General features: G+C 43.2%; 1 protein-coding gene across 50 annotated transcripts in view; it reads right to left on the reverse strand.

Moving 5' to 3' along the window:
• The window catches only part of SVIL (supervillin), a 147,357-nt gene that overhangs the window by 5,472 nt on the left and 126,719 nt on the right, over positions 1 to 15,166 (reverse strand). For all 50 annotated transcript variants that reach the window (XM_083466537.1, XM_083466563.1, XM_083466561.1 and 47 more), the window contains 14 exons: positions 14,118 to 14,290; positions 12,804 to 12,959; positions 11,505 to 11,641; positions 10,589 to 10,736; positions 10,313 to 10,458; positions 9,391 to 9,566; positions 8,565 to 8,706; positions 7,637 to 7,913; positions 6,563 to 6,714; positions 5,745 to 5,850; positions 4,178 to 4,385; positions 3,036 to 3,169; positions 1,970 to 2,125; positions 889 to 1,032 (listed from right to left, as the gene is read on the reverse strand). In XM_083466537.1, the coding sequence (XP_083322663.1) occupies positions 889 to 1,032; positions 1,970 to 2,125; positions 3,036 to 3,169; positions 4,178 to 4,385; positions 5,745 to 5,850; positions 6,563 to 6,714; positions 7,637 to 7,913; positions 8,565 to 8,706; positions 9,391 to 9,566; positions 10,313 to 10,458; positions 10,589 to 10,736; positions 11,505 to 11,641; positions 12,804 to 12,959; positions 14,118 to 14,290 (2,255 nt within the window). The remainder of the gene's footprint in view (positions 1 to 888; positions 1,033 to 1,969; positions 2,126 to 3,035; positions 3,170 to 4,177; positions 4,386 to 5,744; positions 5,851 to 6,562; positions 6,715 to 7,636; positions 7,914 to 8,564; positions 8,707 to 9,390; positions 9,567 to 10,312; positions 10,459 to 10,588; positions 10,737 to 11,504; positions 11,642 to 12,803; positions 12,960 to 14,117; positions 14,291 to 15,166) is intronic.

Below are 15,166 nucleotides of genomic sequence, written 5' to 3' on the forward strand. Positions count from 1 at the left end.
CACCTTCATTCATGAGCTATAGCTATCAATGTGCACAATGCAGCAGCTACACAGGGCAGACAGCCAACAGCATCTGCTACCAGGCCAGGAAGCACTGAACAGCTTGGTTCCAGGATACCTTAAAGGGCCATCTGAGCCCTTTTGCCCCAGCTCAGTCACTGAGGAGGGTTGCTAGTTGCCCCCTGTGCTGCATTATCCTGGCTACCTTCAACTAGGCATTTAGTGTGGAGTAAATACTCTTCTGGTGAAGATTCAGAAGGCATCTTCACTACCAATTTCCATATGTCTCTTGAAGACCTTATGCCAGCTGCTTAAATTTTTTCAAGATGAGCTCGTCATTTTAATGACTATTTTCGTTTCTCAAACAGTGTTTTTATGCTTTATTGTACTAATAAATTTTGTTGTATAGCACCCTGGTATTTTATCTGAAAGGGAGTGGGGGAGTCTATAAACATTTAACGTATAAATAAATGTCATCCTGCCCTAGGATCAAACTTGGTATAAGCAAGCTCCAAGAGACCCAAGTCATACTTGGGCCCCAAGCCAACGTCTGGGATACACTAGCTGGAAGTGTGCTGTGAACTCAGTGTTAGAGGAAACATGGTGCTTCAGCCAAAAACAACAAACTTGTGTCTGTCCCCCACAACCATAACATGTGTTGCAACCTACCCCGTGTCATTCTGACATGTGTTTTCCTCCTGCCCCTGCTCCACATCACTGGCTGCTGGAGATGAGGACAGGGAAAGCCACAGAAGAATGAGAGGGATGGGGAATCTCAGCACAGGGGTCTATGCACATCCACACTCTTTCTGGGCCTCCTCTGCAAACAAGCATTGACTTTGTATGAGATGCACATCCCAACACAAACGCTCCTGAACCTGTTATTACCTTTGCAGTACTGGAGAACGGTCTCCATGGCACATTTCCTGTCCGAGGCCCAGCGGATTCGGGCTGATCCGGCTATTTTATTTTCCACAGGCCACCAGCCTTGCCAGAGGTACACTTCATGGTGATTGTCAACAAGGAAGAGGGCTGCACAGGTTAAATAAAAGACAAAGGTTCTAAACGTTGCACGCTTGTGTGTGTGAGAGAGGGTGTACCGTATCTTCAGCATGCCCATTTCATACATAATAAAGAGTCTGGTGTGGTACCAGAACCTAACACACTGGATTTGGGTCGAGTTCCTACTTCTGCAGCAAACACATTATGCCACTCTCTGAGTTTTCCATATAAAAATGGCACTAAAACTGCCATCAGCATCTCCTCACAGTGCTTTTTATGAGACAAACAAGATGAAAATGGCAAAGCACTTTGCATTCTTACTGCAGGGAGGCTACTGCTGCTTATATACTACTTCTAATTTGCACCATGTGTTGCTAGAGTGCATTATCTTAGTTTTAGTGATTCAGAGTGCTAGAGTGAATTAATTTATAAGGCCTTCAGCAGCTTGGAACCAGGATGCCTCAGGGGCCATCTGATCCCTTATATCCCTGCTTGAGCATGGTCTCCCATGGCTTGTATGCACAGCTCATCTCCATCGGGAGTCATATGTTCAGTACTTGGGCCCAATTTTGTCGAAATCCCAGTGGAGGTCAGACAGGCCCCCTGTTGAACCTCCAGTGCCTACCAATGACTTTTTTGTTCCAGCAGGTTTACAACCGACATCTGCTTTTTATAGTTTTTAACTCATTTTTAGTCTTACTGCACTGGGTCTTCTGTACATCACTTAAGAGATGACATTATATGAATTACTGAAATATAAGAATCATCATCACCCCTCTTTTGGGTTTTGGGTTTTTTTGCAACTTTTGGGAGGAAGAACATAATCAAGTAACTGAAATCTGACATTTTCAGGGTTAGCAGTATTCCTAAGCAAAGGCATCTTCCTAGAGGCTGGAGACTTCCTTAGGCACCAGACAAGTGAAGCTTCAGATTGGGGTCCATATTGCCCCCTGCCACATTCACTTGCCTGGCTGGGGAGCTGTGTAGAGGTCTTCCTGGAGGAATGGCATAGAATTCACCACAGTGGGGTCTCTTGCAGGATAGATGTATTCAGTGGCTGAGAATTCTCCAGACGAACTACCAAGGATGAACAAGCGGGGCGTGAAGTTGAACTTCCCAGGATCTTTTTTGAAAAAGTAATGAAAAGATGTATAATTAATATTTCAGAAGCCATTTTACCCATTTTAGGGTGGTTGGTTTTTTATGAGTCTTGTGACTTACTAGTTTTATCATCCGATTTATCAGCTACCCCATCAGGCCCCAAGGTGGGTTTCAACAATCTAAAATTCAATATTAAACACATCTGAGGTGTCAAAAGCCAATGTAAAGAAGTAGTACTTCGGTATATGACGGGTGGCGCTATGGGTTAAACCACAGAGCCTAGGACTTGCCGATCAGAAGGTCGGCGGTTCGAATCCCTGCGACGGGGTGAGCTCCCGTTGCTCAGTCCCTGCTCCTGCCAACCTAGCAGTTCAAAAGCACGACAAAGTGCAAGTAGATAAATAGGTACTGCTCAGGCGGGAAGGTAAACGGCGTTTCCGTGCACTGCTCTGCTTCGCCAGAAGCGGCTTAGTCATGCTGGCCACATGACCCGGAAGCTGTACGCCAGCTCCCTTGGCCAGTAAAGCGAGATGAGTGCCGCAACTCCAGAGTCGTCCGCAACTGGACCTAATGGTCAGGGGTTCCTTTACCTTTTTATGATGGAAACTATATAATAAAGGTGCCAGATGGGGAGGGAATTCCAGAACCTAGGAGCTGCCATAGAGAATGCCCTCATAGCCAGTACCCCTGAACATTTCCTGGCATTGTATTGCCATGGAGTTCATGTTCCCCAGAGATGACCCCACAGCTTTACACCAGGGGTGGGGAGCCTGTGGACCACAACTCCCACCAGCCCCAGCCAGCATGGCCAATGGTAAGGGAGGGGCAGAGATTTCTCATTCCTGTTTTAGACAAGCGCCTTTCTCTTGTCTGTATTTGTGAGTCCTGGGGTATCTTATCAAAGCGCTACAGGAAAACCAAGCATTCCATACCTTGCAACATGCAATCATAGGCTTTCCGGTCTCTCCTCCCTAAGGCATCCCAGAATCCCAATGGCTCTGACCCTTCGTCACATTCGTGTATCGTCACCTTGCTACTGCTGTGCAGCCCTGCTTCCAGAGGGCACCTGAAATGCAATATTAATCCATCAGAACCACTGTTCGTGTTGTGAATTTGTGCTGCAGCATGATTCTTACCAAGTCAGACATGCTCATAGACACTTTGCCAAAAAAAAAAAAAAAAAAGGAAGAAGCGGAGAACAATGCCAGGTAACAGGCACTTGCCAAGCATCATCACCTCTTGTTTCCTCTGACTCAACTGTTCTCATAACCCGACATCCTTGGCACTGGCTGACTCAAGCATCCTGAAAGTGTTTTCTCAACTTGAGAAGAGCTCTGCTGAATCAGTCCAAAGGGGCCCCTAATTCAACCTCCTGGTTCTCTCAGAAGCCAATCAGGTGCCTCCAGGAAGCCCAGGCAATAGTTCTCCCCTTGCAGCTGCCCTCCAGCAGCTGGAATTGAACACACTCTGCCTCTGAAAGCAGAGGCTCAGCACAGCCATCATGGCTATTTGCCACTGACACCCATTTATCTAAAGCCACCCTAGTCAGTGGCAGCAATTTTTTTAAAAAAATTAAATTTATGTGTCATGTTAAGATGTGATGTGCCGTTTTCCATCTCTCTGGAATGTGCTACCGATCCATTTCACTGGATGACCCTGAGTTCTAGTACTGAGGGAAGAGGGCAAAAGCTTCACTTTAGCCACCTTCTCTATACAATGCCCAATGTTATAAAGCCAATGTGGCTTAGTCGCTAGAGTGCTGGATTAGGAAGACCCAGGTTCAAATCCTCACTCCCCCATGAAACTCACCGGGGGAACTTGGGGTAGTCACCACTGCCCAGCCTAACCTCCCTTGCAGAGGTGTTGTGAGATGAAAACGCGAGAACCATGTATGCCACCTTGAGCTACTGGAAGGGTGGGTGGAATATGTGTGCAAAAAATGAAATAAAAGTAATAAACCTCAATTTTGCCCGCCCCCCCTTAAGTCATTTCTCGCCCATTTTCAGGGGTCTTCCACACAAACTTTGTACAGACAATGTGGATATGTATTCGAAAGGATAGTTTGGTTACTTACTGTTCTTTTATTTTATTGGCTGCTGTTCTTCCAACTTCTTTGGTGTGTGGCTGGGCTTTGCAGCCGTGCCACAAGTAAATGAGAGCTTTGTTGATATTTAGAACAAGCATTGACGTCCTGGACCTCAGGCTGCTACAGTGACAGGCTACTTCAAGCAGGTTTCCTTCAAGGGAAAGCTCCCCTCGTACACAGTACAATCGCCAATCGCCTGCAATGGGCATGGATAACACAACTTTATTATACAACTGCTAAGGCTACTTCCAAACAAAAAGCCTTGAGGTGCTTGAAGACCAAGGCTTTGGTGAGTGACAGATGTGCTGAGGCAGTGTTGTGCACACCTGCAGTCAACACCTGGAATGTGCCTGTGTTGATCTCCACTGTCAATCACTCGCAAAGTCTGAACAAACTATCAGGATCAGAAAAGATGGTCACTTAAAACACTTCACCAAAACTCAGTTTTTCTTCCAATTTATGATGGTTTTTACTTCATTTCACTCCCTCTTTATTATGAATGTTGCTGGAGGAAGCAAATACATAATGCTAAGTGATGGTTTGCTGAACCTGACTGCGGTTTGCTGGTATGTGGCAAGCCCAGCCCAGCAACATAGCTGTGATTTGTTTTCTGTCAGCAAACCATGATGTGAAATCATGACTAGTTGTTCTAACTTTGGTTGGAAGACATGCCTGAACCCAGTGGCCTTCTTTAATCATGGTTTATTTGGCCATCCCACCCCAGACCTATGCCAAGACTCAAAAGCATGAGCAGCTGGAGAAAAAAAAAGCTTTGGAGAAAAGGGCTTGTCTGCTCAGCTCTGAGTTGAGAAGCCACTGTTAAAACAAACCATGTCCAAGTGTTATGTGTGAATGTAGCCACTGTTGGCCCACACCGGTGAAACACAGTGTGGCTTGAGTTAGTATAGTGAGAAAAGAATGGATGTCAACTTTTCTATCAGTAGTCTTTCCACTTGACTCTATTTGAGGAAGAGGTGAGACAACAAGGCCCACTTCATTAGTCTGGATTTGATTCCTTCCTTCCTTCCTTCAACTACCTCAATCAACAGCCATTCCACCTGATCATTTAGAAAGATGGGACCTGATTTATTTTCCTCTCCCTGTTCCCCCCTTCTGTATCATGCCTTTTATACGTGTCTTGCAAACTATAAACTGCTTCAAATGCTTTGGCAGAAAGACAGTATATCAATGTATTAAATGTATTGTTTTTATCTTCTATGTGTGATGTGGTGCTTTGTTTCCAAAGAGAGGAGACATGGTTTATCCTGCTTGGCAAATGGCTGTCTCAGATCTGGAACCCCCATGCATAATCCCAGTTGTGTGGGGCCAGCTGTGATTTCTTGGCTGTAGAGAAAGGAAACTTTGCACATGCTTAAATGTACTTGCCTTCACTTTTACTAGTTTGCTTCCCTGGCATTCAAGACAAATGCTGGTAAAATTAAATGCTACTGTGCTGCCTTAGATGAACAACAGAGTGAATTGAGGTAAAAGCATTCACACAGTTCAATTCTCCCTTCTGTCACAGCAGAAAAATTGGTATCAGGAGGCTATTTACTCTGTGTGTTTTCTTCTTCCTCTTCCCTTCTGCCCGTATGAACGATCATTCCACCTTGAAAACACTGAAGAAAACATGGCGGCTCCTTTCCTTGAAGAACTTGAACCTGAAAAGTGAACATGATCCTAGCATTACAACAGGTTAAGTTTCATTCAGGGCAATGCGAAATATTATATAATTAATTTGATAAATGGCTGGAGTCAAAAGTTATGCCAGGTGTCCTACGAACCTCCCTATGTCCTTAGGACAAAGGTGGAGAACATACGGCTCTCCACTTATTGTCGGACCACAATTCCTGCTATACGTGCTGCCTGAGGCCAACAGGAGTGCAGTAACACCTGGAGGGCTTCAGCTTCCCCAACCATGCTTTTGATCATCTCACAGGACCGGAGGCATGGAAGGAGGTTACAAAAAGCAGAGCCTTTTCAATTGCATTAATTTGGCAGAATCTACTGGGAAGCCTTTCTCATCCCAAGCACTGCATTACCCTCTGGGCAGCCTTCCAACCAAGGACCACATGCCTGTGATGGATAGAGGCAGAGGAAAAAGCAGGCAGAGCAACTGAAGTAAATTTCACGTCTGTAGAGAAGACCTCTCCATCCAGAAAAGCAACAGGGACTATCAGAAGACAAGGTTACACCAGCCAGGCAAAAACACAGTGTGAAGCAGAGCCAGCCAGGGGAGTGGCCTTAGGAGAGATCCAAGGGCCAGACAGAGAGACCTGGAGGGCCGCGTTGGGCCCTGACTCTGAGTTACCCCACCTCTGGTCTACATCGGGCTGAAAGCAAAATAACTTGACAGCCCCATGATTTGCTTACCTGAGCACCTCTCTCTTCATCCAGCTCCACGGTCATCAGTGCAGATGTCCCTTTCTCACTGACAGTAGAGTGCCTCCCTTGCCAGAAGAAGTACACACATTTCTCTTTGCCAACAACCCTGGTTTGTAGGTCCCCCTTCTGTCTGCTCCCAACTACAAAGCAAAATCAAAAGAGGCTATAACCTGAGGAGTACATGCCCAATGCAGACCTCATTTTTAGGGCTCACAAACATTAGGACGAAAGCATAGCAAAGTATTCCTGCAAAGAACTGCTGGGAAAAATTGATCTGGCAGACAAAAATACATGCAGGAAAACTGCAGATTGGCCAGCAGTTTTATACTTCTCAAAGCACCATAACAAAAAGTAAACGGCATTGCTTGGCAAAAAAGAAGACAACTGCAGTATGTGTGTGATATTTTGCAACCTCATCATGCTACCACCTTAAAATAAGTGTTCTATGCCATTTCCCATACTTTAACAGTCTTTGACAGCTATATATTTCTTGGGGGTGGGGGTGAGCGTTCAGTATTACTGAGCAGCATTGGAATTCTGTGCAGGTAAAATATGCACAGAGTGCAATTCACTTGAGTAAAACTTATTTTAAAAAGGTAATATTCAAAGGGCTCCTCCTATAGTGCAGAGGTATGCAGAGAAAATTAAATTGTTGATACTGTATATCTGTTTTCATAAATGATACGTGGCTTCTTGTATGAATGAAGAGTTCACCCAGGAGTTGTAGCAAACAACCAATAACTATGTTTTAGCCATTCTGCTGTATAATTAAGCATCATTCAGAAACGGCGTACTAAGATTAAAAAAAACCTAGTCAAACGTAAAAGGGTGATAAACAGTTACCTCCTGAAATAAAACAAAAGATCATAAAAAGATACATAAAGGACATTGTTTACATCCTGCCCTCCTCCTCAACAGCAAGATCGTTTCTAGCAATTCATATACGGAAAAACAAAACTAGTTGGTTATGTGCTTGAATAGTTAAGTGCATCACAGGCAACACAGATCAACTTTACCCAATTCAAACAAAATCAATACTTCATTAGAGGATTTTTCACTAACCTGAAGTGCTCACAAGGTACTTCCATTTGACCACATACGTGTCGCCTTCATGAAACTGCCCGATGCTTTGCTTAGGGAGCCTGCTATAATCAAATTCCAGTATATGCCAGACATCCACAGAGACAGTGATGATTTCAAATTGCCTCCCGTCATCTCCCTCAATGAAGCCATAGCCGCGGCCGATGTTCATCCCATCCAAGACCGTGCCAACCGTTGTCTCGGGCACAGGGACCATTCGCATGACATCGTATGGTTTAACGTCAGACCTGGTTTCCTCCTGTAACAAGACACAAAGCATATTCCCCCTTAGACAGCAATTTCAGAAAGCCCATTATGACATTATGATAACAAACGAGCCAGATGTCAAGCACTTATCATCATACTAAAGAAGCCTACAGGGGTTCATCAGCAATTCACTTTGGTTGTCAATCACAAAATTAACCTTCAGAAGACATGGAATAAAAGACTACAGGAATAGAAATAATGCTTATAATGGTGAAATCTAGCCTCACACCTGACAATCTCAGTTTCTTTTACTTCATAAGGGACCACAAGAAATGTTATAATCATCATGTCATCTTAGTACAGAGGACAAGTGCATCGCAGTAGCTATAGTGAAATCCCCAGGTACAATTGTGGGTTTCAGCCCCACATTGGACAAAAGATTCCTGCACTTCAGGGGGGTTGGACTAGATGCCCCTTGTAGTCCCTTTCTAGAATTCTATGATTCTTTGAATTCGTTGGGTAAGCCCCTGGGCAAATCCATCTCTTAGAGCTTAGTATTTCCATTTGTAAAATGGACACAATACAATTTCTCATACAGGTTCGCTTTGTGGAACAATATAAAGTTTGTTTCATGCCCTGATTGGCAATGCATAATTAATTTACACAAGTAAAACTACTATAAATAAGTATATAATTCTGACACCTTCTGAGGGGATTCGCCAGAGTTCTTCTCAGCTGGTTTCTTCAGTTCGGTCCAATCGAGAAACTTTTCTTTAAATAATATTGTCTCATTGTGTTCTGTGAGCCTGCCGAAAATAGCCCAGTCTGGACGTCCCTGTCCTTTTCTGCATTACAGAAAAGATAGATAGATAGATATAAACACAGAAAACACTCCAACGTCAATCAACGTTTCACACTATAAAATAAAAGCTGCAACAGCTTAAAAATAGTGCTGGATGTCTTGCCTAATTCAACTTTGAAAGTTCTATTTATTTTTGAGAATTACAAGAACACAAGATTGTGTAGGTAAAAACACTCTTCACAATTCTGATGCAGGGTTGTTTAAAAATGTGAATGAGGAGCTGTAGAGCAGTGAGATACACACCCTGTTTGGATATACTGAGAAGGAAGTCTGCAATATTTATTTTTCCTAACATGTTTCCTGTCTGGTACTGGCACAAGCATTGCATGTTCTTTAACAATGGCTGGGGTGAATGCAGAAGCCACCATTTTCCTCCCACAAACGCACAAGAATTAGCAAAAGTTAGAGGAGACCCTCTAAGCCAGGCTTCCTCAACCTTGGCCCTCCAGATGTTTTTGGCCTACAAGTCCCATGATCCCTAGCTAGCAGGACCAGTGGTCAGGGATTATGGGAATTGTAGTATCAAAACATCTGGAGGGCCGAGGTTGAGGAAGCCTACTCTAAGCTTCAAGCAATTCAGATCCTTAGCTCATGGCAACGTTTGTTATGGAGGTATCAAAAGAGGGAGCAAATTCAGCATTACGAATCGTAGGGTTGGGGTTGATACCTTGGAATAAGGGGGTTGCATTCACCAGGATCCAGAGGATTGATGTCACAGTTTGCATAGTCAAAGGTGCCATTCCACAAGTGTTTGGCCAGCTGGAATGCCACTTTTCTTTGCGCTAGCGTGACCTCCTTCCCATGCCAAACATACACTTCACTACCAAAATCAAACACCAAGACCTGAAGGAGGGGAGAGAAGGGAGGGGGGAGGAGGAGGAGAGAGAACAAACAATGAAGTCATTCATTTAGCCAAAAAAGAAGAAATGCTGAGTAAAAACTGAGCAGTGCAGCTAAACAATGCTGACAATAACACCACAAAAATAATGGTATGCATGTTTACTGGGAAGAAATGGATCAGCAGCACCCAATCATTTCCCCATAATGAGTAGTTCAGGCTTCATTTCTGAGCAATAATTGATTTGCTGCTGGGGTCTGCTACACAAATGGCTTCTTGTCTTGCCTCCCTCCACCCACCCCAATTTACAGTTTTGTATATTTACAGCTGCATAACGAAAAACTACAACATCTGCATCATTCAAGGCAAGCACTAAGGTTTGTACTTATCCCACTTGTAGCTCTGTGAAAAGTGCCTGTTTGTATGCCTTGTAAATATGTTTTATTTCCTTGGCTTAGAAGAGTGAGCCATGAATGCTACTTCCTACAATATCACCTGGTTCTCACAGTTCCTATCTTCTGACATGGGCACTCTTAGATTTAATTTGTGATTTGGGGGGTCAAGGGTGCTAGTTCAGTTATCAGGAGAAGGCAGTGTGCAATCACTCAAGGGCTGGTTTGGGCCTACTTCAGAATCAGCAGAGTCCTAAGGGGGAAATATCCTAGGAAATTGTACTAAAAGGCAATGCTTGTTTGCGCCCCAAAAGGAGCGCCAGAGCTGCCACCGAACTTCAAAGCACCACTTACTATACCTCTTTTGAATTCAACAGCGTACACTTTGGCATCTTTCCCCAGTAGTCATCATCAGGAATAAGTTTATCATCCACTAGTCGGTAAATGCAATTTGTTTCTATTATTGCAGCTTCATACATTTCATCTTCTTCCGGGTTTCCAGCAGCTTGAAATGAGCAGGCAAGACAAAACGTCACGTCAGTTTAACTTGGAAGAAGCAACTCTTGGATATTCTTACCAAAAAAAAAGCCAGCACTGAGATGGAGAAACCAAAAAAAAAAAAAAAAGAGCCTTACACTGGTAGCTTGTCTGGCCACCAAGCAGTTTCCAGAAGTCTTTGGCTGCATGAGTGTGCGTATTGATTCCTTCCTCTATGGTCTGCACATAAGGAGCCCGGCAGCCAAGTTCTCGCTTTGTCTGAATTAAAGTTGCAAGTTCTGAAGCCTAAGAAATTTGAACACGATTAGCTGAATAGGCTTGTCTCAGCTGGTGGGATAATAGCTCAGTTCAGAGGAGAGAAAGAGGATGGGAGCTTTCTGCTGTTTTTATTAGACAAACGATACTGAACATAAAAACTATGTCAGATGCATATAGGCTCTCTTGTTTGCATTTCAATGAGGACTTCATCCCGTTTAACCCAGAAGCCTAAGAGAACATCTTCAAAGCATTCCCTCCCCCATTTGAATACAAGCAGAGTTCTTGTATTCCTTCTCCTCCACACATAGAATTATTTCATCTGCTCAGTTGTAAGGTTTAACAAGTTATAAACCATTAACACCAGCTTTGACTCCCACTGTCTCTTCTATCCCCTCAATTTCTTTGTGGTTTTTAAATGTGGTTTTATTGAATTAAATGATGCCTCTGGATTTTTGTAAGTAACATAGGAACTTGATATATTATACTGCTTAAAAACCATTCTGGCATGTAAGCGGTGTATAAATTCATAAATAATAAATAATTGTAATGCTTGCTTTGTTTTAAAAAACAGGAAAACTGCAATGCAATTTTTAATATATATAAAAATCAACCCACACGATCATTTTTTTGGGCAGGGAGTGGAGGCACAAAATGACAGCAAGGAGGAGGAAGAGAACTGCCCCATCAGTTACACCCACATTTCACATGTTACAAACAGCCATTCTCTATCTTGCCCACAGAAGAAACTCCCCAGGAACTAAGGGCTTTGTTATCTCAATGCTTATAAGCACCAACCTTTGCTTTCTCGATGACATTTGCAAACTCCCCTACCCACAGGAAGCAGAAATGAGGAGTAAGTAACAGGAAACAGTCGCCACTGTTAAGCGATGAAGCCCTTGGCTCGACTAATCTTGTTTGAACATGTCTTCTTCCTACATTGAAAGGGAGAAAAAAAAAACCAGACTAGTTGCATTCCTATAAATAAGTACAGTCATACCTTGGATCTTGAACGCCTTGGTACTCGTACGTTTTGACTCCCGAATGCCGCAAACCTGGAAGTGAGTATTCCAATTTGCGAACGTTCTTTGGAACTCAAATGTCCGGTTGGGCTTCCGCAGCTTCCAATTGGCTGCAGGAACTTCCTGCAGCCAATCAGAAGCCGTGCTTTGGTTTTCAAATGTTTTTGAAGTTGAACGGAATGTTTTGGAAGTCGAAGGTATGACTGTACTAGAGCCATCTTCTGTGCTTGATTACACTGAGGGGGTTGGGGGAGGAACAAATAACTAATACTCCATTTCCACAATCTTGCTTTATGCAAGAGGTAGCTTATGGAGTAGCAGAGGGTTCCTGTGCATAAAGAATACAGCAGCTTGATCACCAGCAGCTACAATCTGTGATACAAGGTTTGAATACCTGGGGTTATATCCAACGCTAGCCATACGCAAGAGCAGATCCATTTAAATGAATGGGCATGACTAACTTAATTGCATTCATTTCAATGAGTCTAATCTGTGTGGAACTTCTTTGGATACAACCCTTGGGACTTTTTAGTTTTGGGGGAAAATGTGTCAGAGGTAGTATGCTTCTGAACATCATTTGCTGGATACTGCAAGAGGGAAGGATGCTGTTGAGCTCTGCTGTTTCCCATAGGGATCTGTCTGGCCACTGCAAGAATGGGCCACTAGCCTAATGCAGCTGGCTCTCCTTATGTAAGAGGTAACATGTTTTTTCAAAAACAAAACAAAAAACAACCAGCATCCCATCTTCACCTGTTGTGAAGGTGGAGGGAAAATTTCTGAATATTGCAACACCTTTGGAACAGGGGGTCCTTACTATTAGATGGATTTGATGCTGAGCCAAGCTGTTCCAAGAAGAAGCCTGCCTGCCTGCAAAGTGCTTTGAACACACAGGCACTACAACAATGATACTTGTTGGGCCAATTCCTAGGGTGGCTTAAAATGACCACTCATTTATCTACATTTGCCGCAGCCCCCAACCACAGTATATGGATGCTGTTCCTCCTCAGTTCCCCATATAACTCCTTAAAGTCTGCATTTCAGATAAACTTTAGAAAATAATAGCTCTTTCACATACCTTTGATTTGCAAGAGCATCAGCTGCTTATATGGCACAGCACTGTTGTTTGAGTTCTGTTCTGTTAGATTGACACTACGCAGACTAACATTGCTGAAGTTCTCCTTACTCGCTAAGCCAGCAAGTGCTACTTCTGAGAAATTTGAGTTTGCAGACACTTAAAACAGTAGAAGTAAAAAAACAACAGACAAGACAGAAAAAAGCAAGGGGGAAAGAAAGAAAGCCACACACACAAAACAACAAAGAAACCACATTATGTTTCGTTTCCAAATTTTATTTAGGTTTTTTTCATGCATGGCTCATTTCCAGCATTTTTTGTTGTTGCTGCTGAAAGAGACAACAAAAAAACAGGTTGAGCTCAAGTTATTCACTAATCTGAAGAACCTGACATTTCCAGGAGGAAATTTTCAAGATAATGGTGAAAAATGGAAGCATTTAGGTCTTAAAATTCCTATACAGTGGTACCTCGGTCTACAAACAGTCCTGTTAACTAACTATTCGGGCAATGAACTCCGCAAAACCGGAAGTAGGTGTTCTGGCTAGTGAACTTTGGAAGCTGAATGGTGGAAGGGCACTGGCGGCGGGAGGCCTCAGTAGGGAAAGCGTCCCTCGGTTTAAGAACACTTTGGTTTAAGAACAGATTTCCAGAATGAATTCAGTTTGTAGACCGAGGTACCACTGTATATTTATATAGGACAAGTCTATAAGGAATATTGCATCATCATTATTTTTTGCATAATAGTTACTTAGTCAATGAATGGGATTCAGGTGTGTTTGCAGTTCTTTTCCAGGACATATAGGCACACACCCCTGGCAATGACTGACAACCTCTTCTCCCTGCCTGCACTATTCATTTAAAATTATTGAGGCACTGCCTATTTTAAGGTAAAGTAATCTGTAAATACTCAGACCTCTAGTATATTCCCAGGTTGTTATTAGTTGCTTGTTACCCAAAGGTCTCCAAGTAACTTACAAGTATTGTTGTGGTGGTAGTAGTAGTAGTAGTAGTAGTAGTAATAATAATAATAATAATAATAATAATAATAATAATAATAATATAAGGGTCTCATGCCAATAAACTATGGTTCATCAGCCTGAAAAGTATCTTTATATCCACATGCTCCCATCTTGTTCCTCCCCTCTTCACATGCATCTGATTTTGGTATGGATATTGTGGATTTAAAAACATATTTATTGGCTCAAGGTCATAGTGCTCTTTCTACAGCAATACCACTACGCTTCAAAGCCAAACCATAAATTCTGAAAACACTGCATCTGTAGCACACGGAAGATGCACCTGGGATACCAAACTTACTTTTTTCAACTTTCATCCGCTTTGATTCCATAAAAGCCACATTTAGCCTTTGCTCTGTGTATTCATGAAGAATGTCCTCTCTTGCGGCTAACATCTTTAAAGGGTTCCTGGAAGCCTGGACTCTGCGCACGGGCCTCACTGCACGTTTGTGCTCTGCTACCAAAGAAGTCAACCTGAGAAAAGAAAGAGACCCATGCTATTGTTGTTGTTTAGTTGTTTAGTCGAGTCCAACTCTTCGTGACCCCATGGACCAGAGCACACCAGGCACTCCTGTCTTCATACCCATGCTTAACCCAAACTTTATCCACCTTCCATGAAATGTTGGGAGCTTCCAAAACACAGCAATGTATTGTGTACTCAATGCTGCTCATGCATGCCAGTTTTGCACAGTGTGCACAAGAATCTATCCTCATCAAAATGCTACCTCCTATTCCTATTGGTGCTTCTTGGTGGGAGACAGCCCTCTCCCGGCACCGGTCCAGAGCACATAGCACAGCACTCATCCCTCCGGACGTCCAACCACGACATGCACCCAAAAATGCATGCACATAGTAAGCAGCAGAGTCATAGCAGAAGCTGAGACTGCAAGCACGTGGCATCTGAGTTTATTTATTTACAGGATCAAAATAAAGAACAGAGCAATCATGGTGTGTCTCTCTTCTCCAACGAGAGAGAACAAGAGTCAGAACCAAGAGCAAAGAAGAGTGGAAGTGGTACACAGTGTCTTCCGTTCTCATGCTTCGAAAGCATAGAATGTAAACACACAGAGCATGTGATCTAATAGTCACACACTCAGCAACGGGAGAGAATGAAAATACTGACAATTCCACCCCACCCCCCATTTAATCCAGATTTGCTATTTCTGTGTTGTTCTTTTCAATATCTGATTTTCCATAGAAATGCTAAATCCTGATTAAATAGGAAAACAGGAGATGGCATTTTGCTGAGGAGCGTGTGTGGGATGCCGCACAAAATGTGCATGCTTAGTAGCACCAATAAAATGCCATGCGTGCCTGTTGGAAGAAGCAGAGACATCAAGCAGCCTTTTC

Source organism: Podarcis liolepis, assembly GCF_965112155.1.
Source record: "Podarcis liolepis genome assembly, chromosome: 12".
Classification (NCBI taxonomy): Eukaryota; Metazoa; Chordata; class Lepidosauria; order Squamata; family Lacertidae; genus Podarcis; species Podarcis liolepis.